Source organism: Rattus norvegicus, chromosome 4 (genome assembly GCF_036323735.1).
Source record: "Rattus norvegicus strain BN/NHsdMcwi chromosome 4, GRCr8, whole genome shotgun sequence".
NCBI classification, from domain to species: Eukaryota; Metazoa; Chordata; class Mammalia; order Rodentia; family Muridae; genus Rattus; species Rattus norvegicus.
This window is the reverse complement of record NC_086022.1, coordinates 157,335,469-157,358,241: the sequence shown is the minus strand read 5'-3', so window position 1 is coordinate 157,358,241 and position 22,773 is coordinate 157,335,469. Positions and strand designations below refer to the sequence as shown.

At 41.7% G+C, this 22,773-nt stretch overlaps 1 protein-coding gene across 19 annotated transcripts in view; it reads left to right on the top strand.

Annotated features, from left to right (window-relative positions):
- Rimklb (ribosomal modification protein rimK-like family member B) overlaps positions 1 to 21,292 on the top strand; it is a 60,021-nt gene extending 38,729 nt beyond the window's left edge. For 8 of the 19 annotated variants that reach the window (XM_063286340.1, XM_063286336.1, XM_063286338.1 and 5 more), the window contains exons 3-8: positions 3,939 to 4,169; positions 7,379 to 7,465; positions 9,310 to 9,513; positions 11,573 to 15,714; positions 18,244 to 18,392; positions 21,133 to 21,292. In XM_063286340.1, coding sequence (XP_063142410.1) covers positions 3,939 to 4,169; positions 7,379 to 7,465; positions 9,310 to 9,513; positions 11,573 to 12,039 — 989 coding nt within the window. In that variant the 3' untranslated portion in view covers positions 12,040 to 15,714; positions 18,244 to 18,392; positions 21,133 to 21,292. Of the gene's footprint in view, positions 1 to 3,938; positions 4,170 to 7,378; positions 7,466 to 9,309; positions 9,514 to 11,572; positions 17,827 to 18,243; positions 18,393 to 21,132 lie in introns of those variants that run through there. The other 11 variants (XM_063286349.1, XM_063286347.1, XM_063286346.1 and 8 more) reach the window with 5 other exon arrangements.
- The last annotated feature ends 1,481 nt before the right edge of the window (positions 21,293 to 22,773 follow it).

Below are 22,773 nucleotides of genomic sequence, written 5' to 3'. Positions count from 1 at the left end.
TGCAGTATTGTATATCTGTGTCAACTTGTCACTTGTCTGTTTCCTTTTTTTTTTTTGTGGTTCTGAAAATGAACTTAGGGCTTTGTGTGCTATAAAAATGCATACCACTGATTACATGCCCAGGCCAGCTCACTCGACCCACAGTGGCCATTCTATAGCATATGAAATGGCGTTTCATGGCTTTGATTTACATCCCCCTACTGATGATTGGTGTTGAGTGTCATTTCAGTTAGTAAGATCAGCAAGTAGTCACTCTGTAGGTGGATACAGAGAAAGCTGAGTATCTTTTCCAGGGAGAGATGCATGTTCAAGTTCTTTGCTGAGTATGTTTTGCTTAGATTCTGTGTATTTTGACTTCCTTTCTGGTTTGGGGTGTCTCCATTCCCCAGCTGCTCGCTGCAGCTTAGCCACATGGTCAAGGCTGCTGCTCTGTTCCCGGATGACTTGCTCCAGGTAACTGTGATGTTTAGGTTTCCCTGTAGCTCTCAGAAGCAGAGCCTTAGCTTTCCTACCTGGGAACCGTAGGTGGCACAGAAATAAGTTCCTGTACAGAGAGCAGGGCACTCAGTGCAAGTAAGATCTCTATTACTCTCATTTCCCGGGGAGCTACTATGCTGCCAAGTTCTGTAGGAGGCAGTGCGGCCACTCAGGAGATAAGATTCCATGAAACTGCTCTGTTTTGTTTTTGAGGCTGGGTCTGGTGCGACTAGGGTTGTTTGAAACTCATTATGCAGCTGAAGCTAGCCTTGAACCTTTGACCCTCCTTCCCTCTACCCCCTGAATGCTAGGTTTACAGGGCTATTCCAGCATAGCTGGCCCTTTATTTTCAGTATGGCTGTGTATACATTGTATACTCTCTGTAGCTCTGGCTGCCCTGGCTCTCACTTTGTAGACCATGTAGACCATGCTAGCTCCAGATCCCCCTACTCCTGCCTCCCAACTGCCGGGATTATCGGTATGCCACACAATGCCTGGGTTTCTAATTTTTTTATTTGTGCATGCCTGTTTTGCCTGCATATATGTACCAGTTTCATGCCTGGTTCCTGGAAAGGCAAGAAGGTGTCCATCCCTAGGAACTGGAGTTGCAGACAGAACTCCATATGAGTGTTGGGGGGCTGGGGGATTAAACACATGTAACTGCTGAGCCATCTCTTCAGCCCTGCTCTTGGAAAAATACCTCCATTTTTATAGTGAGTAAATATGAGTTCAGTTATGCAGAATAGTAATTTTGACATGTCTGAATAATTTGTAAAAAAAAAATGTATGAGTGCCTGCATGTATGTATGTACTTATACATATGCGTACACTCGCACACATGTGTTGTTTACCACGTGCATGCCTGGGGCAAAAAGAGGTCAGAAGAGGGTGTTAGAAGCCTTCTTGTAAGCCCCATATGGGTGTGGGGATTGAACCCTGGTCCTCTACAAGAGCAGTAAGTGTTATAGTCCACTGATAAAAATAAATATTTTTATTTCTATGTATATGGGTGTTTTGCCTGCATGATGTCTGTATACCACAACCATGCCTACACTTGTGGCACAAACACCACAATTTAGTTAATAAGTCAGGGAAGAAATTTTGCTTTTTAGAGAAGAATGTATCCCAATCCAGTATTATTAACACAGTGCTTTTGATTTTGTGATACAAACTTTGGTATTTTATTCCTCCCTGGCCCCACCCCTTACTGACATTCAGGAGAGCTGAGCACACCTCTCCAGGACATCAGCTCCTTGCCCAGGTAGCATAGTGAGTGGATCTGGCCTAGTAGCAGAGGACATTGGTGAGCAGACCCTGAGAGGCAGACTTGTGGGAGAGCTGACCCCTGCCACTCTGCTGTGAGGTGGCATAGGTGAGATAGCTTCTTCCCTCCCTTTGCTACCTGTGGTCGTCAGAGAGCTGACCCTGAGGTCATGAAAGCAGGAGAGCTGAGCTGCAGACCCTGCACCTCACCTGGGCAGCACAGCAGGGTAGGCCCTAATGGCAGAGGCATGGGTGAGCCAGCCCCAAGAGTGGAAGGAGGAAAGCTAGCTCAACCCCTCGCCAGCACTAGCATTTGGGAGAGTGGATCCCATACTTGGCTGGGCAGCACAGGGAAGTTGGCTCTGGAGTGTGGGTGTGGGTGAGCTGAGCTGACCCTACCTCCTGCTTGTGGTGGCATTGGCTGGGCTAGCCAGACTGGTGCTGGAGAAATGCCCTGGTGGTGCCAATGTGGAGGTGAACTCGAAGGTGATCAGCTCAGCTACCACTTGGGTCGATAGGTTTTTCTTAAGTAGATAATTAATAGTGTGAGTCCTGATGGCCTTCAGACATCTTTACTGTTATTTTACCTTCCTCTCTCCTGCTTCCTCCTCCCCCTCTATGCTTTCCTGACTATGAGTCCCCACCATGCTCTTTCCATATCCCTCATCCAGTCACCTCCACTCTGCTATTCTCTACTTTATTGCTCCCCTCCCTGACCCTCCACCTCGGCAGAGGTTCCTTTTTACTTTTCCTGGCTTTCATAGTTAATCTAGGAAGTGTAGTCACATCTGAAGATGTAGCACGACAGCATTCCACAGTGTGTGTGCACCACATTTCATTATCCATCCGTTGGCTGAAGGACATTCGGGCTCTTTCTGTTTTCTGACTGAGAATAGAGCCAGGGGACGTAGCCGAGCCGGGATCCACAGAGTGGAGTGGGTCATATGGCAGGTTTATGCTTAGCTTCTGAGTACTCTCCGTACTGCAGGAGTGCTTGGACCATTAAGAGTCCCCTCACCCCTCAGGCATTTGTTCTTTGCCATTCTGACGGGGATAAAAAATGATCACACAGTGGTAGGGACAGTAAACCTTTATTTATTTATTTATTTTTGCTGTTGATTTTTTTTTTTGGAGCTGGGGACCGAACCCAGGGCCTTGAACAGGGCCTTGTGCCTGCTAGGCAAGCGCTCTACCACTGAGCTAAATCCCCAACTCCTGCTGTTGATGTTTTGAGACAGGGTCTCTCTGTAGCCCTGACTGTCCTGGAACTTCCTATGTAGATCAGACTGGCTTCCATGAGAGCTTCTCTGCCTCTGAGTGCTGTGATTGAAGGCGTGTGCTCTGTGGCCAGGTTCAGTGTGCCCAGGCCCATTTTTCAGATGGGTTGCTTGGTTTTGTTTGTGTTTTCCCCATTGTTGTTCTGTTTGTATATCTAGTTAATTCTTTGTCAGAAATGAATAGCTCAAAGATTCTTTGGGCTTCTTCACAGATTCTTTTTTTTTTTTTTCTTTTCCTTTTTTCAAAAGTTGATTGCTTTCGTTGTGCACACATTTTATGAAGTCCTGCTGGGGCAAGTGGACACTCTTTAGACAGTCCTTTCCTAAACACCCACGTCCTGCAGGATACTGTCTGTTTTCTTCTAGCAGGATTTCAGGGTTTCAGGTTTCAGGCCTAGGTCTTTGATCCATTTAAAGTCTTTATGTGAGGTGATAGATAGGGGACTAATTTCATTCTTCTATATGTGGACATTCAGTTTTCTCAGCACCATTTATTGAAGATGCTTTATTTTCCCCAGCAAATGCTTTTGGCATCATTGTCGAATATTAAACGGCTGAGTTTATGTGTACTCGTTTTTGAGTCTTTGGTTTTGCTCCACTGTCTGCATATCTTTTTGTTTTTGATTTTTTTGCTAGTACCATACTCTCACTATAGCTCTATAATATATCTTAAAATCTAGAATGGTAATCACCCCTGCATTGGGAGTTTTTGTTTTTGTTTTTGTGGGATTTTTGTGGTTCTATAAGATCTTGAGGTTAATTTTTTCTATTTCTGTGAGTGAAGTGGAGAATTGGGTTGGGATCACATTGAATCTATTGTTACTTTTTAAATAGAAAAGAGCTTGCATAGACCTTGAGCCCACTAGTCTGGGATTGAGCCGCCATATCCTTTTTTGTTAATTCTCCTTCCTTCTGTTTCAGGTCTGCGGATCAATGGAGAGCTGATCTCTGCCTACCCACAGGTGGTGGTAGTGAGAGTTCCAACCCCATGGGTGCAGAGCGACAGTGATATCACTGTTTTGCGCCACCTAGAGAAAATGGGGTGCCGGCTGATGAACCGGCCTCAAGCCATCCTGAACTGTGTTAATAAATTCTGGACGTTTCAAGAGCTGGCTGGGCACGGTGTGCCTCTACCAGATACTTTTTCTTACGGTGAGTTCACAGACAAGGATGTCTCTTTGGGGGCCTAGAGAGATGGCTCTGCAGGTAAGAGTGCTTTCTTTACCATTGTGAGAACCTGAGTTCAGATATCCTGCACCCCTGTAAAGGATGGATATGTTAACATATCCTGTAGCCACAGCTCCGTGGACAGGTCACTGGCTACCAGCATAGCTCCAGGTCCAGTGAGAGACACTGTCTCGGAATTAGGCACCTTGTAGTGATAGACACCTGGCATCCTTCTGTGATGTACACATGGACTCGTGTATGCATCACACATGTACACAGAAATTCATAGGAAGGTACTTGGTATCCTACATTTAACTAACAGTACAAATGATTGACCAGAAAGACCTTATCTTATAGAAGTTACTTTCAAGATGGTTGTGGTGAAGAGGGAAGGCAGGAAGATTTGAGTTCTAGACCAACCTACATCATATAGCAAGGCACAGAAACATCCTAGGCAAGAAGTCATTGTGTTTATTTTTCTGAGATTCATATGTGCGAATGCCTTCATGGATGCATTTGCACTGCATGTATACAGTGCCCTCAGAAGCCAGAAGAGGTCATCGGGTTTCCCAGAACTGAGTATAGACAATTTGACCTATTATGTAGGACCTGGGAATTAAACCTGTGTTCTTTACCAATGAACCATCTCTCCTGCTTTGTGAATCACATGTTAAGGTTAGCTTTGTGGGTTTGGGGATTTAGCTCAGTGGTAGAGCGCTTGTCTAGCGAGCGCAAGGCCCTGGGTTCGGTGTCCTCAGCTCCGGGAAAAAACAAACCAAAAAAAAAGGTTAGCTTTGTGACATGGGGTTTAAAAGGTTTATTACCACAATGTTGTGTTAGTCCAGTTAGTAAGATCTTCAGGGATACTCTAGCTGCTAGCTACCGTGCTTAAACAAATGAGTATTTCTGTGTTCAAATAAAACTTTATTGTACAATAAGGCAGTAGGTCAGAAGTAGCCCACAGGCCTTGGTTTTTTCATAGCTTAATATTTTTATACTATTTAAGAGAATGACCTTATTAAAGATGTGTGGTATTCTTTTTTTTTTTTTTTTTTTTTTTGGTTCTTTTTTTTCGGAGCTGGGGACCGAACCCAGGGCCTTGCGCTTCCTAGGTAAGCGCTCTACCACTGAGCTAAATCCCCAGCCCCAAGATGTGTGGTATTCTTTAAAGCAGCACTTAAACTCTGTGACAGTCAATTTGATGTGTATTAACACTAAAGTGAAATACAAATATCACAGCCATAATGAACTTGAAAAAGCTTCTAATGGTTTTTGTACTTGATCATCTGCCCATAGCAAACATCACAAGAGGCACATTTTGAGTGACAGTGCCAATGGCCTGAACCTGATCTGTAACCACACTTGGTTCAAGTCTGCCAGCCTCTGCTTCTGGTGCTCAGGTTGTGCCAGGCCATCCAGCTTTCTACAGAAGGATCCTTTTCTTTTCCTTCTTAAGACAGGGTTCTTCTGTGTAGCCCTGGCCACCATCTGTAAACCAGGCTGGCCTTGAACCCAGATTTGCCTGCCTCAACCTCCTGAGTGATAAGATTAAATACACTTATTTCTACAAAATCATTTCTTCAAATAATGCTCAGTAGAATGCTTTAAGATTTAATGAGGTTGGGGGCTGGAGAGATGGCTCAGTGGCTAAGAGCACTGACTGCTCTTCCAGAGGTCCTGAGTTCAATTCCCAGCAACCACATGGTGGCTCACAGCCATCTCTAACAAGATCTGATGCCCTCTTCTGGTGTGTCTGAAGACAGCGACAGTGTACTCAAATATAATAAATAAATCTTAAAAAAAAAAAAAGATTTAATGAGGTTTTAAAACGAATTCATTTATAGTAAAATAATGGAACCTCACACGCATGTGTTAAGTTACTGCTTTTAGTATTTACACAAAAGTACAGAATTAGTGTGGACCACTTAAAGGCTGATTTCCTAATGCTCCTGGCTTCTTAGTTTGGGAAGGAGAAAACGTTTCACTAGACAGTTAATTGTACCTTTAATGATGAGGAATTAAACTGTTTATTTCTGTAAAATTGTGATATTGTTCATATTGTCCTGATGTCACAAGCCTTCTTTGCTTATTTTTGTCTACTACCCTGCTGATTCTTTTTATAGCTACACATTATTTTTGTTTTCATCCTGCTGCTCTATTTTTTTTCCCCAGAGCAATGAAAACACAAGCAGGATTTACTAGTGAATGCTCACTGTAGGAACACCTCTGACTCATAACAGAGATAGAAGGAAATTGTATGTTTGAGGAGTGGGGTGTCAAATTTAAAAAACAAAACAAAATAAAACCGTGCTGGGCCTAGTGGTACAGGCCAGTAATCCCAGCTACTCAAGAGGTAGATAGAGGCAGGGAAATCACATGTTAAGCACAGCTTGGTCTGTGAGTTCAAGGCCAGCATTGGTAACTTAGTGAAACTTTGTCTACAGTAAAAAATAGAGGGTTGCAGATACAGCCTTGTAAGAATGTCTGCTCAGCATATGTGAAACTGGGTTAAATCCATAGTGCTACACACAGAGCAGAGCCCCATGAAGCGCTGGAGCAGATGTGTAGGTCGTAGACATCTCAGAAAACTCATTTAGCTGTAGCCATCTGATTCTCAAAGAAAGTGTCCAAGAAAATGTGCTGGGGACGGGACACTGATAGCCACAAGGAGAGGAAACTAAATCCCTGTTTCTCATCCTGCAGAAAAATAATTTCAGAAGTGATTAAAATCTTAGTATCAGATCTAAAAATATGCAACCATTAGAGGAAAACACTTAAGATAGAGGTATTTGTATTTATGTCTGTATATCTATTATACTCACACTGCAGTTCTCAAGAGTCCATTATTTTGTGTGGGTGTTTGTTTGCATGTATGTCTGCAGCAGGCGAGTGCTGCCAGTGGAGATTAGGGACGTTAGAACCTCTGGAACTGCAGTTTTGAGCAGTTGAACTGCCATGTGGGCACTGGGAATTAATTAGGTCTTCTGGAGGAGTAGTCAGTGCTTTTACTGCGCCATCTCTCTGTCCTCTGAAGATGCTGTTTTCAACAGATAGTTATTCATAATTTCTTCAAGAAAACTAGAAAAATTAGCTCTCAGTCCCTTAACCATCTGCCTCCCTTGTGCTGTGCTTAAAATTGGTCCCAACATACTTTCACCATTAGCCAATTGCCAATTAATTTTTCCTCAAACCAGGTGGCCATGAAAACTTTTCTAAAATGATTGATGAAGCGGAAGTCCTGGAGTTCCCAATGGTGGTGAAGAATACACGGGGTCATAGAGGTGGGTAAGATTTGTGGGTATGCTATTTAGTTGTGAAATTGCTTTTGCAAATTAACAAGGGGGATTTTGGATCAGGACTTCTGAAGAATAATTGAAGACCAACCAACAAGTATATAAGACCACAAACTTAAAGGAAATGTCCAAAACTTAGATTTGGTGAGATGCTGCTTTTAGAGGTTTTGGTAGAGGTGTTAGCATGAGTAAACAGGTCCCAAGTTAGTGCTCTCAGCAGCAGTTGCAGTTGTCCATCATCCCTGCCCCTCAGGCTGTCTTCCTGGAACACTTGAATGTCTAAGGCAGGATTGATAAAACATTTTAGTAAATTAATTAGATACTGCATCCTAAATGCTGGCTTTGTCTAAATGTTCTGCATCATAACTACTCAGTGATCTTTAAATGTGAAATCACATGAGGTATCAGCACATGGACAAAGAGTTCTTTGCCAAATGTTACATCTGTGGCCTTTACTCCAGTTCCCAGAAGTCTTCACTGCCACCTGAAACCTTAGGAGCATGTTGTGCTGCAGCATCTCTAGAGGTGGTGTGAAGAGTACACATCTTTCCTATGTTTCCAGACTCTTCTACAGAAGCAGTCCAGAGGGTTCTTGACCACATCCATCATCAAAGCAGTCTCAGCATTGTGTAAAGTTTGGGTACCAGCGTTCTGTATTAGTCATTTTTCCATTACTTTGATAAATGCTTGTCCCAAACATCCTTATTTGGAGTAATATTTTCATAGGTTTTTATTCTCTGCCTCATAGTGCTACTTTATTAGCAATTACATTTTTCTTGACTCATTCTTTCAAGAATGTTTTACAGGGTCTTTTCTCTGGGTCACTGTTGTATAAATATTCCTCCAATATTTATAGGTATATTATATAGCATTCTTTTTGAAGAAAATGGTTTTTCAGAAACTTGCACTGTGATAGACTGCCACTGTAGGTTGGCCGCTAAGGTTTGTTACCTTAAGATGTTTGTGCCAGACGTGTCAGCTCTTTATACATAGCCCACACTGCTTTTCTACCTACCCCAACTGTTGGACATTGTTCCCATATGCAGCCTTATTAGTCTGTTGCTGTTTGTATTTGTTGCTCCGTTCTACTCAGTAATTTCCAAAGCTAGGCTCTGTTCTAGGACAGCAGTCTGTTTCTAGCTGTTATATTTGCAGCCATCCCCGAGCCACTTTTGATTCCTGTTGCTGTGGTAGGTTGACTTTTAAGCAGAAAATGTATGTAATACATGCAAGAATATGATGTGTAGGACATGTGGGACGTGTAGTTCAAAATTCAGCTAAAGCCATTAAGTTTGTTTGACTTATGATAGCTAAGAACCTGGGACCTCTATGGTGAAGGCTCAATAAACAAGAGCTGCATACTGTCTGTGACTTAGTGTTAGAAGTCAGCAAAAAGGAAGGCAGAGCCAGTTCCCCCAGGGAAGACCTTAAAGACACATGCTACTTCTACTGACAGAAGGATAAACATAAAAAGCAGCGTGGCAGGCTGCTTATGTTACTGTGCTATAATAGATTGCTAATATGTAATAGTTATGTGTATTTAATTCAGGGGAAAGGGCTTTGCTAAAGAATGAGCTAAACTGGCCAACCTTTGGAAGAATACAGCACAGGTCCTCAACCTTATAAACAAGGCGAATAGTTTATGATTGGGGGAAATAATAGATCATTAAGTTTGACTCTGTTCTGCACATTATCTCAGTAATCATAACTAAGTCACTTAAGTCAAAGAGTAATTGGTTCTGAAGGAGTATATAGGCACCCAAGAATGTATTTTATCAACTATCCAGTTTCATGACTTGCGTGTATTGTATATTTTTATTTTTAACTCCTAGGCAAAGCTGTTTTCTTGGCACGAGATAAACACCATTTAGCTGATCTAAGCCATCTTATTCGGCACGAAGCTCCATATTTGTTCCAGAAATATATCAAAGAGTCTCATGGAAGGGATGTGAGAGTCATTGTTGTGGGAGGCCGTGTAGTTGGCACCATGCTACGCTGTTCGACAGATGGAAGGATGCAAAGCAACTGTTCCCTAGGTAAAGATAACACAGCACCTTCTGTTGGTACCTAAGTGATCTACACTTGGGAGGTCTAGCTCTCCCCTCGTTGTTAGTAAAAATTTACTCTATATTTTGTGATAACTTAAATTTTTCATTTTTGTTCAAGTTTCTGTCCTATACATTATATGTTTAGCATATTCCTTCTACCCAGCTGCTCTTGCTTTCCTTGCCTTTCTTCCTTTGGTCTCTTTGTCACTTTAAAAGCAACAACAGGCCTTGCCACATCCAATGGGCCATCCCACATGTGGTCACCGTCCCTCCCCACTTGTAAGCCATTTAATCTATAACTGCCAGAAATTCTGTATGTTTTTATATACACACACACACACGCACGCACACACGCGCGCGCACACACACACACACACACACACACACACACACACACACACACCCACCCTGTTCTGCCTGTTGTGCTTACAGAGTCCCCTGGAAATGGCAGTCACAAGTGGTAAGCTTACCATGTGGTTGCTGGGAATTGAATCCCAGTCTTTTTTAAGAGCAATTAGTGCCGCCAATCTCTGAGCCATCTCTCAGTGTCCCCCTCCTCATTCTATTGCTTATGTACTTCTGATACAGTTTCCCAGATTTTCTACTTTTGTTTTATGATTTTAAGGGTTTTTTTGGGGGGGGGGGTGCTGTTTTGTTCTGGACTTTAAAAATATTCCCTATATTTGATTTTATTATATTTTATTATATTTCTTTTCTGTTTTTTTTGTTTATTTTGTTTTGTTTTGTTTTTTATTCTGTTTTGAGAAGCCAACCTTGAATTCTCTGTAGCCTAGGCTGATATTAGCTCTCTCCTGTCTCAGTCTCGTGACTGTCCCTTCACCACACTCCACTGTCACAAACTCTCACAAACTGCACTGTCCTTCATTTCTTCTGTGCTAATAACTGCTGACCTCTCTTCAGCCCCCTTTGTCTCTGTTTATGTGTTTATTAACAAATTATTTTTGAGACATTTATACTATAAAGCCTTTGCTGGCCTGTGTAACACACTCTAGACCAGGGTGGCCTCACATCCCAGATCCACTGGGATTATACTCTAGACCTGATTCACTTGTTATATAAAGCCAGATGGTCTAACTTTTTATGCAAACATTTTTTTCTGTTCTTTTTTTTTTTTTTGGAGCTGGGGATCGAACCCAGGGCCTTTTGCTTGCTAGGCAAGCGCTCTATCACTGAGCCAAACCCCCAACCCCATGCAAACATTTTTTAACATAACCTTCTATATCTGTGGGTTCAAGTGATTTAAGTGAGGTGAATAGAGCTCTTTGTATGTTGCATCCTAAAGGTTCCTGAAAGCAAACAGTATGCAAAATCAGTAGGAGTGAAGAAAGATTCAGTCATGCTCTACTTTAACCTCCTGGGGACCCTCATCCTTTCCCTGGCATAGTTAGAATATTTGGATTGAGTTGATGAACTGGAAAGATGAGCCTACAATGGTCGTTCCTACACTGAACATACTGTCACTGTTCCTAAGCAGTAACATTTTAACAACTCTTTGGTGTTTCCATTGTATCAGGTATTACACTCTTAAAGATCCGATTTAAAGCATATGGCAGGACCTAAGTACTACAGATTCTGTTAAGGGCTTGTGACCTTCTTTCTTTAAGTCTGGTATCTCTGGCAGTGATAGATTCTGGAACCCTTCCCTTGTGATACTGAAGAATGTTTTTATGGTTTAGACCTTAAGGGAAGTTTAATGTTTTCCTACAACTTCCTTTTCTTTTTTTTTTTTTTTTTTTTTTTTTTCGGAGCTGGGGACCGAACCCAGGGCCTTGCGCTTCCTAGGTAAGCGCTCTACCACTGAGCTAAATCCCCAGCCCCACAACTTCCTTTTCTTTAATCTGTGTTCTGGAAGATGAACATATTTTAAGCCAGGGGTGATAGTGTATGCCCATAGTTCAGCACTCAGGAGGCTGAAGCAGAGGACCATGAGTGGGAGGCACTTTATCATCGAGCCTTGATCGGACAGAACAAAAACCAGTTTCACATAGAACTGCATTAGTAACTCTGCCTCTTCTCTCGTTTTCAGGTGGTGTGGGGATGATGTGCTCATTGAGTGAACAAGGGAAGCAGCTAGCTATCCAGGTGTCTAATATCCTGGGGATGGATGTGTGTGGCATTGACCTGTTGATGAAAGATGACGGCTCCTTCTGTGTCTGCGAGGCCAATGCAAATGTAGGTTTCATCGCCTTTGATAAGGCTTGTAATCTAGATGTAGCTGGTATCATAGCAGACTATGCTGCCTCCCTTCTGCCCGCTGGGCGGCTCACCCGGCGCATGTCCCTGCTCTCTGTGGTGTCCACTGCCAGTGAGACCAGTGAGCCGGAGCTCGGTCCCCCTGCCAGCGCTGCTGTCGACAACATGAGCGCCAGTTCCAGCTCTGTTGATAGCGACCCTGAAAGCACCACCGAGCGAGAGCTGCTCACCAAGCTCCCAGGGGGGCTGTTCAACATGAACCAGCTGCTAGCCAATGAAATCAAACTCCTGGTGGAGTGACTCCACTGGTAAATAGTTAAACAACAAAACCCTTGTAAAACTGTCTCCCTGCACCCCATCCCCTTCCCCTTAACCAACTTGCAATGCTGTTCATGGAGAATGTTCAGAAGGTTGAGATAAAGGTAAAGTAAGATTGATTAGATGAAGGGAAAATAGATGAGACCCCTTAGTGTAATACTTAACTGATTCATTTACAGATCTCACAGAGAGGAATACGAAGTGACACACAGAGAAATGGCAGGCTCTCATGTTAACCTTTTCAGTTACTAAAAGCCTGCTTAAGGCCATGAGGAACATGAGAAGTTTTTTTCCCTCTCCTCATGGTTTCTTGCTTTTGTCTTTATGTAGAGTGGTTTCGATTCAAGAACTTGGTAGCATGACTTCAGTTTCAAGATTTGTATAGAGAAAAACATCCACTTAAAATCCAGAAATGTTTTAAATAATAATCTGAAAATTCTGCCCGTTTCTCTCAGCTAGCATTTAGCACATAGTTTATGAACTCTAAGGGGCTCTGACTGGAATTTATATTCATGTTTGTCTTTGTTTTTTTTTCCCCTTAATTTGGGTGGGAGGGTAATGTGACTATAACCCAATAAAGATTTTTAATAACAAAATTGGCATGTTTGCATGATGAAAGGGAAATGAACAGTATTGCAATGTTTGGTATACAAAGTAGCATTTACTCAGTGTAGATGGTTACACTAGTTGAAGTTTGTGCATTGACTTGTATTTGCTAGTGATTTAGTCTTTCTCAAAGGATACATGCTCTGTTACTGTTACATTGTTAACACATGCTGGTAACACCCTTGCTCTATGACTGCATCTTTAACAATGGCCAAAGTAAACAATGCTACTTTTCTGGTTAACAAGACACCACTCAAAACATACATTTAAAAGTCTCCCTGCCTTCCCTTTTTTCTGTTTGGATGAGTTAAACATTTAAGGATATAAAAGACATTTCTGGAAGGCAAGTCAAGATATTAGGTATAAAGCTGAAAGGATTTCTTAATGCTAACTTTTTATGTTTGCAGTTTTCACATTTTAGAAAGAAGTATATATGTTGCATGCAAGTGTACATGTTTTATTCTTTGTTTACACCAAACAGAATAGATTCTAGAGAATGGCATGATGGGAAACAGTTTTTTACTTAAAACAAAACAGATGAATTGCCTTAGACCTCGATAGTATAAGATACTCCCCGAAAGACAATAGGAAAGTAGATGTTTCTTAGGCTTTTCTGTGTGTATGAATGTTGTTTGTTTTTGTAGACTGTTTGGTGTATGATTTATTCAAGGCTACATGCTTTTATTTAATGTCATGGCTGTGCATTTTGTTTTTTATGCTTAAGATCTGGAGGGAGGTGGGCTGGTTGTTTTGGGGGGGGGTTATTTAAATATTGAGTCTCATAGCCCTACTCCTAAGCCTTCGGTACTGACCACTCTGTTCCTTTTTTGAATTGATGAAAACCCCAAACTGCATATAATATGAGCCTTTAACACGAGGAGTAAAATCTAGTCGTGAGTCTGGAAGATGTGTTAAGAAGTGGAGATGCTTCAGGGGTCAACATAATTCCCCAAGCTTTTCTTGCTTCTCCAGTGCTGTTTTTCTTCAGATGGACCTTAACATAATTTCTCGGACACTACTTAGAGACTTGAAGGCGATAATAAGACATCAGTATCATCCAGCTCAACAGAGGTTTGATCATGGTTAACTGTGTAGTTCTCTCATTTTAAAAAGGAATGTAATAAAACTTGGTTTTCCCCATAGAATTAAATAATATTGAAACGGAGTGAAAGGTTTTATTGACAAATAGAATAGTACCTAATCTGTGCACTCTCATTTCACCTCAGAAAAAAGACACACAAGGAGTTCCTAATCTGTCTTTAGGGCACTCTGATTGCATCTGCAGGTTCTGATTTGCACAGCATGATTGGGAGTCATACAGACGTACCTCTGATTCGTTAACAGAATAAAAGTACTTGGTACTTTGCTGAATGATCATATTTTGGAGGGTGCATACTATTTGGTATAGACATAAATGAGCAACTGTGTAATCAGATCCTAAGACCATCTGGTTGCCGCATACACTATGATAGACATGTATGTAAGTTCATGCATTTGAAAACAAATAGAGCATCTTCACTTGTTAAAATTCACTTCTTATGGTGGGATAAATAAAGAAACAGGGAAATTATAGTTAGCCATTTTTCTAAAGCAAACACTATAAGAAGTTTCCCCAGCAGTTTGACGCCTGGTTATGCAGCCGCTGTGGAGAAGTGCAGCTCTTCACCAGCCACCCTCTGGGTATCACACTCACATGTCACACTGAAAGCAGGAAGGGTGCTCATCAAATTAAGGTAAACAGTAAGAACAGATCGCTCTGGAAGACCTCAAAGGAAACAAGTGAGAGTTGACTTATTTTCATAAATTTTGTATAGTCATCACTACTGTGAGAAAATGTGTCAAATTTGTGTAATCGTGCCAAAAATCTGAATTACTGTAAATTTTTTGTACACTGTTAAAATTGTAATTCTTAACTGTATTTTAATGATTCTGATTTTGTTTTTGTTACTTATGATGAGAATTGGACTCGGATCCATGTATTATGAACTATGCCACTTAAACTTACTAAATTTTTTGATACTTTGTTCATTTCTGCTGACTTTTCTCCAATGAACTTTGAAATCTTTCTCTATGCTATCAATAAGAAATTACCTTGGGACGTTAGAAAAAAATCCAACCAGAGACTTGATTTCATCGGGCACTTTCTCAGACTAAGACAAAGCCCTGCAGGCATTGGAGAGGCCACTGACCATCAGTCGTCTCACTCAAGAAGAAGAGTGGAAGCACAGAAGCTCCTCAGTCACTGAACCCCCAGTTTGGGGTTGGGGGGTGTTAGAGACACTGTGAAACCCAATCTTGTGTCATGTCTCTCTCCTGGTTCGCTGTTTTGAGAAGGTTTGTGGGCTATTTGGCTGGTGAGACACGATCCCCTCCTAAGAACATGTAGGTGCTCAGACAGGTAACCTCTGCTGCTGCTTGTTTGTCTGTTTGTTGGCTTTCATTTAAAATTTACTTTTGTTGTGCTAGGATTTTTTAAGATGTAATATATTGCAGGGTTTATAACCAGGTTCACTGCTTTCTTTTGTTTCTTAAAAAAGAAGTTTCATTTAGTGTAATGTAGGCGCCTTGGAGTGTTTCAGTGACAAGTATCTCAGAAGCCTGCCGTTGGAGCCATCTAGTCTTCCAGATTAGATTGGAAATGTTTTTCGTTTTGGGGTTTCTTTTGCTTTCTTTATCCCAGTGCACTTTGCCACACCTTTTGGGGTGGCTGCTAACTCTAGTGAAAATATTTTTTCTATGTCAACAAAAATTTGGTTCTTAAAATTTCCTTAATGTTTACATTTTTAAAATTGTTTTTCAAGAAATATTCTAATATTTTGCACTGTTACTGTTCTTTGCCAGCCTTTTCAGGAGCCAAAATATACAAATACAAACAAACAAAAAATACTCAGAGAAAATACTTTCCTTCTTCCCCCTTCCTGCTGATGAGTGAGACGTTTTGAGAGCTTTGGGGTCAGTGCCCTTCTAAACTTCCCCTCCCCCAGTAACGCAGCTGCGCAGTGCGTGCTCAGTGCAGTGGCTCGGACCGTGCCCAGCCCAGCCTGCTGGCAGGTAATTGGTTTCTCCTTAATTTCTATCAGAAGGCTAACATTATATTTTTTTAAGTTTTCTTTCTGTAACACTTTAAAATCAAGTCTCAGTTTATCATAACTTGGGTTTTACAAATAATGCATAAATATGGATGGTAGCAAGTAATGTGAACAGTTTATGGGGTAAAGTTTGAGCCGATGGGGATGAACTGAGGACGTGGGGATTGTGTTTAGCCATTAGACTCTCCATTTCTGCATATATGTCTAATTAAGTTTTCCGAGTGTGACTTTGGCTTTGCTTTGTTGTGGGTTTGTTTGTTTCTTCCATTTGCTACTCTGGCTTAAGCTTTTTCAGGGCTTGGTGTTCCGAACACACAGTGAGCTCACAGTTTAAAGACATCAATTAGGAGTTGACAGGTATGGAAAACTAGAGTTGTGTAAAGGTAAATTAGGCTTTAGGTTATATATATGGTTTTTAAAAACTCTGTAGTGTTTATTTGGCCATAGTGAAGTGCGAGGGACTTGTGAAGCACAATAGAAAGCACTTGGTCGTCTTAGAGTTAATGTGTACAGAAGTAACCATTGTAGCCTGATGCACTAGTCATAACAGGTAAATAAACATGACCAGGTGAAGGCCGACCATAGATCTAAAGCATACACATTATAGATCTGAGCATGAAAGGAATGTTTCTGAAGCACAGCATGGTTAACCAGAATAGTTAGCCAGGGTCGTAAAACAAAGTTAGTGGTAGAGGAGAAGCATAGGTGTACAATTTGACAGTCTTTCATAGTTATCTCTTCCCTCTGTCTGTCCCTGTCTACACACGGTCTCCTCCCTTCTGTTCTTCCTAAGATCTTCACTCTGAACACTAGTCCTTGTATTTACATTTGGGGCAGAGGATTTCAGAGCCATTAGCCAGCACCTTTTTATCTGCTATCTTATAATGTCCTATAACATATAGCAAAACACTAGTTAGTGAATAAGAAACCGTAGCCCTTGGTACTTTCTACACCTAAATAGAGGCATGTAATAAATTATCATTAGCCTATTCTGTGCTTCAGTTGACACAGGAGACAGGGACATCCTCTAGCATCTTAAGATAATTATCTATTGAACTGAACTGAAATTTACTTGTCCAGGAATCCCAGCTGCACTCCTGCAGGGCTGTATGAAGTGTTCTGAGAAGGAGTCGGGAGACTCTTGTTCTCTGGATGAGAATGGCCACCATTACAATGTTTGCATAGCGTAGGGTGTGCAGAGTTTATTTAAACAACCTCCATTCTGCTGCCCCATTAAATACTGCTGACTTGTAAGGAATCTTGCTTTAGAGTTTAATGCACTCAAAGTTACGAGGTGGACCTTATATAGTATGTTTACCTGGCTGCTATTTGGGGTTTGGGGAACATGAGGGGTGGGGTGAACTGTTGTTGTTTTAGGTTTCAGTCAGACAGACATCCCTGCGCCTCAGTTCCCAGAAGCACAGCAGGCCTCTAGGAGCATCCGTGGGAAAGGCGCAGTCCTGGCATCACCAGCTTCTCCTCCTCAGGCTCATCCCATATGCAGAGGTCAAAAGGGTGGGGCTTGAGATGGGGGAAGGAACGAGAACATAGACGCTATGTCATTGCAGTGCTGCTGTCGACCAGCTTTTGGTGCTTCTGTCAGTGTGTGTTTGCTTGTTTTAAGTTGGCAAGTCTGTACATACATTATTCGGGAGGGTGGAAAACAAGCCATTATCACTGCTAGTCAGTCTTGGGAATCAGTACGTAACGTCAAATTTCAAATGTGGACTCCAGTGACAAAGAATGGGAATAGCAGTGAATATTAGATTTTTAAAGGCAGAAGACATCATCCACTCAGCTCTCTTAGAACCATGTTTTGCCATTCTTTTCCCTCCCCTGAATTTTTCTGTGTTTGTAAATAGTTTAAGGAAAATACATTCATGGTCAGCCCTTTCTAAGAGACTTATTGAATATTAACTCTTATGCAAAAAAAATATATATATATTATATATACCGAGTCTTATGGGCATACAAATGCTACCCTATTTTAAATGTAGGTGGCGTATGTGTTCGTGTTTTAATGTATCAGAGCCATTGGGCAATAAGCAGTCCAGAACATTGAAATCTCAAGCAGGTAAAAGCACCTAAACCCTTAGTTTCTAGAACTATGTTAAGTATTTTATATTGTGTGCTCCTTGGGTAGTCTCTGGATTGTAGACTACCTAGATACACCTTATACCATAATATGTTTATTAATAGTCCATAGGAATACGGAAGGAAGGAAACAGCAGAACAGACCATGGCTCTGACGATGACTACGGAGTACAATCATTCCTCTTCCTTTCTTTCCATTTTTAATTTTCCTAGCTTAGCATGAACACTGACCATACGTTATTTGATATTCTGTGATTGGGTTTTTTATTGCTGATTACTGAGGTGGGATAGGCAAGATATGAAAATGTTGATTCACATGTGAAAATATGCAATGTTAAAGCTTTTGTTTAATTTGAACAATAAGCAAGGCCGTTTTCTATATACCCTTCTGCTGCAGCAGAGAGATAAACTGGTAGGTGGCAGCAGAGAAAGGAATTCCTCAGACTGATGGCTGTTGACTGAGAAGAGATAGCATGAGACTACCGAGTGGTGGAGGAGCAGCAGAGATGAAGGCTGGACTCAGGAAGGCTGCCTCTTTACTGAATGGTAAGGCATTTCCAACCCAGACGGAGTATTGACTGCAGTGGTGTGAACCTGGATGCCTGTCATTTTCTACTTGGGTTGAGCCTGACCTTACTGGTGCATTATCATTCTTTCTTTGCAAAGTTAAAATCCCCCACAGTACATGGAAACATACTGACTTTAATGTGTCAAACTATGTTGAATGCAGTTTTATTTAACTAATTTTTTAAAGATTTATTTATTTCATGTATGTGGGTACATTGTCACTGTCTTCAGACACCAGAAGAGGGCATCGGATCCCCATGACAGATGATTATGAACCAATATATGGTTGCTGGGAATTGAACTCAGGACCTCTGGAAGAGCAGTCAGTGGTCTTAACCACTGAGCCATCTCTCCAGCCCTTATTTAACTATTTTATGAAATTAAGACCCTCCCCTTTAGTAGGAATGCTGGCTGGGAAGCTAATGCTCTCCCACTCAGGTTTTTGAGTTTTTTCCTTTATTATTTATCACTTAAGAATCAGAGTCTTAGTCAGTCTGTCTCTGTCTGTCTGTCTGTCTTTCTCTCTCTCTCTCCTCCACTCTCCTTCCCCATTTCCCCTTGTGTTTCTTCCTTTGATTCTCCCCACTGCCTCAGGATTTTTACTTATTCAGTGTTGCTCTACTCCTCGTCCTGTGTGTTTTGTTCTGTTTTGTTATAGGTCTCTAGCCCTGGCTGGCTGTCCTGGAACTGACTATGTAGACTAGGCTGGCCTTGAACTGGAGTGCTAGAGTTAAAGGCATATGGGTTTTGGTTTTTCTGGTTTGGTTTTGTTTTTACATTTACTTTTATGTTTTTTTTTTGTTTTTTTTTACAGTCTTTGCCCTTCTCCTAGTCCCTCTTCCACAGTTCCTCATCCCGTCTCTTCGAAGGTTAGGCTCATTTTCTCCCACTGAGGCCAAACCTGGCAGTCCTCTGCTGTTGTATATGTGTAGGAGGCCTGGGACCAGCCCTTGTATGCTCGTGGCTCAGTGTCTGAGAGATCTCAGGGGTCCAGGATAGCGAGACTGCTTGTCTTCCTATGGAGTCACCCTCCTCAGCCTTTCTCTAATTCTACCACAGCGGTCCCCAACTTCAGTCCATTGGTTGGGTGTAAATATCTGTATCTCAGTCAAATGCTTGTTGGACCTTTCAGAGGATAGCCATGCTAGGCTTCTGTGTGTAAACACACCATAGCATGTGTTCCTCTTTCGTCACACTCACCAACATGTGTCATCACCTGAGTTTTTGATCTTAGCCATTCTGAGTGGTGTAGGGTGAAATCTCATGGTTGCTCTGCCTTGCATTTCCCTAGTGTTTTGTTTTGCATCAGTGTCTTATAGCTCAGGCTGTCCTCAGACTCCTGCTGCTACCAATGAGTACAGACATGTACACTGTAACATGGCTCCTACTAGTCTCTGTAACTGAGTTATTGGTCCACAAATACCCGACTATGGACATTTGCAAAGATTCATTGTCAAATACAGTCTTGAATTCAAGCGTGGATTAGTCAGGCTTCACTTGGAGCACTTAACATGCTAACCCGCCTCTTACGTCCTAGGCAAGTCAGGCAACTCCTCTGAACGTTAGCTTCATCCCACAACCCGTGGTCGGGGAGAGAAGCAGCTTCTGAGAGTCGTCCTTTGAGGTGCTTGTATAATCAACATAGTAGCTTATTAGGAAAAGATTTCCCAGGATTATAGACCCAGAGCCAGAACTGTTCTCTTCTGTGTTAAAGTGTTCTTTACACCGCGCATTCTTTAACATCTATAGTTACGAGACACATGCCCTGTACTGGGAGCTGTACTTAACCAGTGTAAGCCTGGGGGATCTTTTCAGAAAGCTTGCTAAGACACTCTGTAGGTAACCAGCCACCTCTGTGCGCTTACATCCACCAAACCATGTCAGGGGCAGGCTTCATGGTGTGAATATGTTCTCTTCAACAGACATTCTAGAGAGCACAAAGGCATCTTCGCATCTTCCCTTACTCAGATTTTGTTTTTAATTATGTATATGTGTGTGGGCGGCTATGTATGAACACCAGAGGCTGAATCTCTGGAGCTCCTGTAACTCTAGCCTCTGTTTTACACATTCTATTCCTGTCTCAGAAAATGAGTAAATCTCTCACAGAGATGAGCTCTTCTAAAGGTCTTTCTTTTCCTTGTAGATTTTAAAACTAAAAGAGACAGGTAGAGTCAACAGGATGAATAATAGTAACATAGTAGTGGGACACCTGCTTGTCCAAACATCCTAATGTTGAAAAATACTCCACTGTCTTAAACAGTTATGTCCCAGTCAGCAATTTTGGCTAGTATATAGAAATGTTAAATTAAGGATGAAGAAGATGACCAACTTGACTATTAATATGAAGTAAAATTTATTATGCATGTAATTGAAAATTTAACCTAGAGTACAAGAATCAGAGAATTAAAGTTATTAAAGATTAAAGTATGTGTTTTGGGCCTTGTGCAGTAATTTTATTATAAAATTTCTTTTGTTTTAAAAGTATTGTTTCCTTTTGAAGCAATACATTTACTTACAGTAGCATTCTTTGAAAAATACTACAATGCAACCTGTGACTCTAGTTTTAAAAATTATGACCATTAAATCTGTTAGCTAAGAACACCCAGTCAGAGAGCGGTCAGAAAACAGTTGAAGTTTTGTGACATGTGGTAATGTTGGTGGCTTTGTCATGTGCTCTTCACCCCCTCTTCCCCACTAATGACTTCTGGTTTTTCCCCAGGTTCTCTCCAAGTAACCAGTGATCTCCTGGAGAAGACAGAACTCGTCACTTTAGAGTGGAGCGAGGATACGGAATAAGAAAGAAGTTGTTCTTTGTGTCCTGTTGCATTCAGTGTGGGTTTTCTTTGTGTAAATTAAAACACTGAATGGGGATACATAAATCGGAGTGTGATTTGTTGTTGTCAGCAGCTGCTGTTTGTGCCCACTCTGTCTCACGTGCTAGTCCAGGAGACAGATCAGCCCAGGTCCTTCCTTCTTCCCCAGTTGTCTTTGCAGTGAGGTGAGGGCTCCTTTCAGCACATAGGCAGGCAGTCATGTTGGATGGTCCCCCATGAGTGCTCATACTGAGTAGTTGTTGCCATGGTAATCACTGAAGAACTTGAAGAAGAACACTCCTATTGCTCAGATTCACATCTAACAATGGTTACCTTTGGACACATCTGTCTCCATAATATATTTATTTCAAAAGAAAGTGAACAAACTTAGCTTGTTGGATGGATATATAAGGATTACCTATGATACAGTATCACCCATTGTTGAATATTAACACTGCCAGCCTTACACATTGAGTTATTGATAGCTTATTCAGAACTATTGAATTATTTAATTGGCTGAAAACATGGGATGTTGCCCATGTTGGTAAACACTCTACTGAAATAAATGTGTTCCTAAGATCGATGTTTCTATTTAAATTCTTAGAGCATCTTGTGCCTACATGGGACTTTGTGCTATGTGTGCATGTTACATTTTTTTCTAGACATTTTCCACATTTTGTTAGCTGTATTTTTCAAAAATCCTCATTCTAAGCCAGGCACAGTGGAGCATTCCTTTAATCCTGGATTTCAAGGTCATCCAGGGATACACAGAAATCATCTCAAATTAAGAGTGTAATAAGGTCTGGAAATTACATGATAGAAGCATGTTTAGTGTTCTGGAAAAACAATGGGGTGATGAGACACCCTGTGGACTTGTTACCTCATTGCTGTGACTGCACCCAACCCAGCAGCTCACCACAGCGAGGAAGGGGAGGAGCGCTGCTCAGGGCACCTCCTTATCAGGACGCAGAGATGAGTGCTGGTCAGGACCCACTGGGCTGGTGCTGCCCTTATCTGTAAGGGTGAGGATGGGGGAGCTTCTCACCTCTGTTAACCCAGTCTGGCAGATCCCTCGCAGGCATGCCCAGAGGTTTAGCTGTCACGCCCAACAGTATAGATAGTGTACCCCTCAGGTAGCCATTATCAGTCCAGTGAGAAGTATCCCAGACCCAGCAATGTGACAGCTCTGAAGTTAATATGAGGGAAAGTGCAGAAGCCATTGTAGGCCCCGTTTGTAGAAAACATCTGTTGAATGGGCAGATTGATGTCTTAGGAAGTGGCCTATAAACCTCTGGTGATAGAACATCTTAAGAGTTGACATCTCATGACGTTAGTCCAATTGAACCCGTAAATAGAAAGCCACCCTATGATGCCCAAGTGTAAGCAAAAAGTACCAAAACATCAAATCAGTAAATGTCAACTTTATTAGAAACACATGACCTTTGACAGATTCAGGGGGATTTTGTTTACTTTCGGTTTTGATAGTTCCCTCTAGTCAGCTTCTAGGCAGCAACAGCCCTCAGTCTTGTTGTAAAATCCACACATAG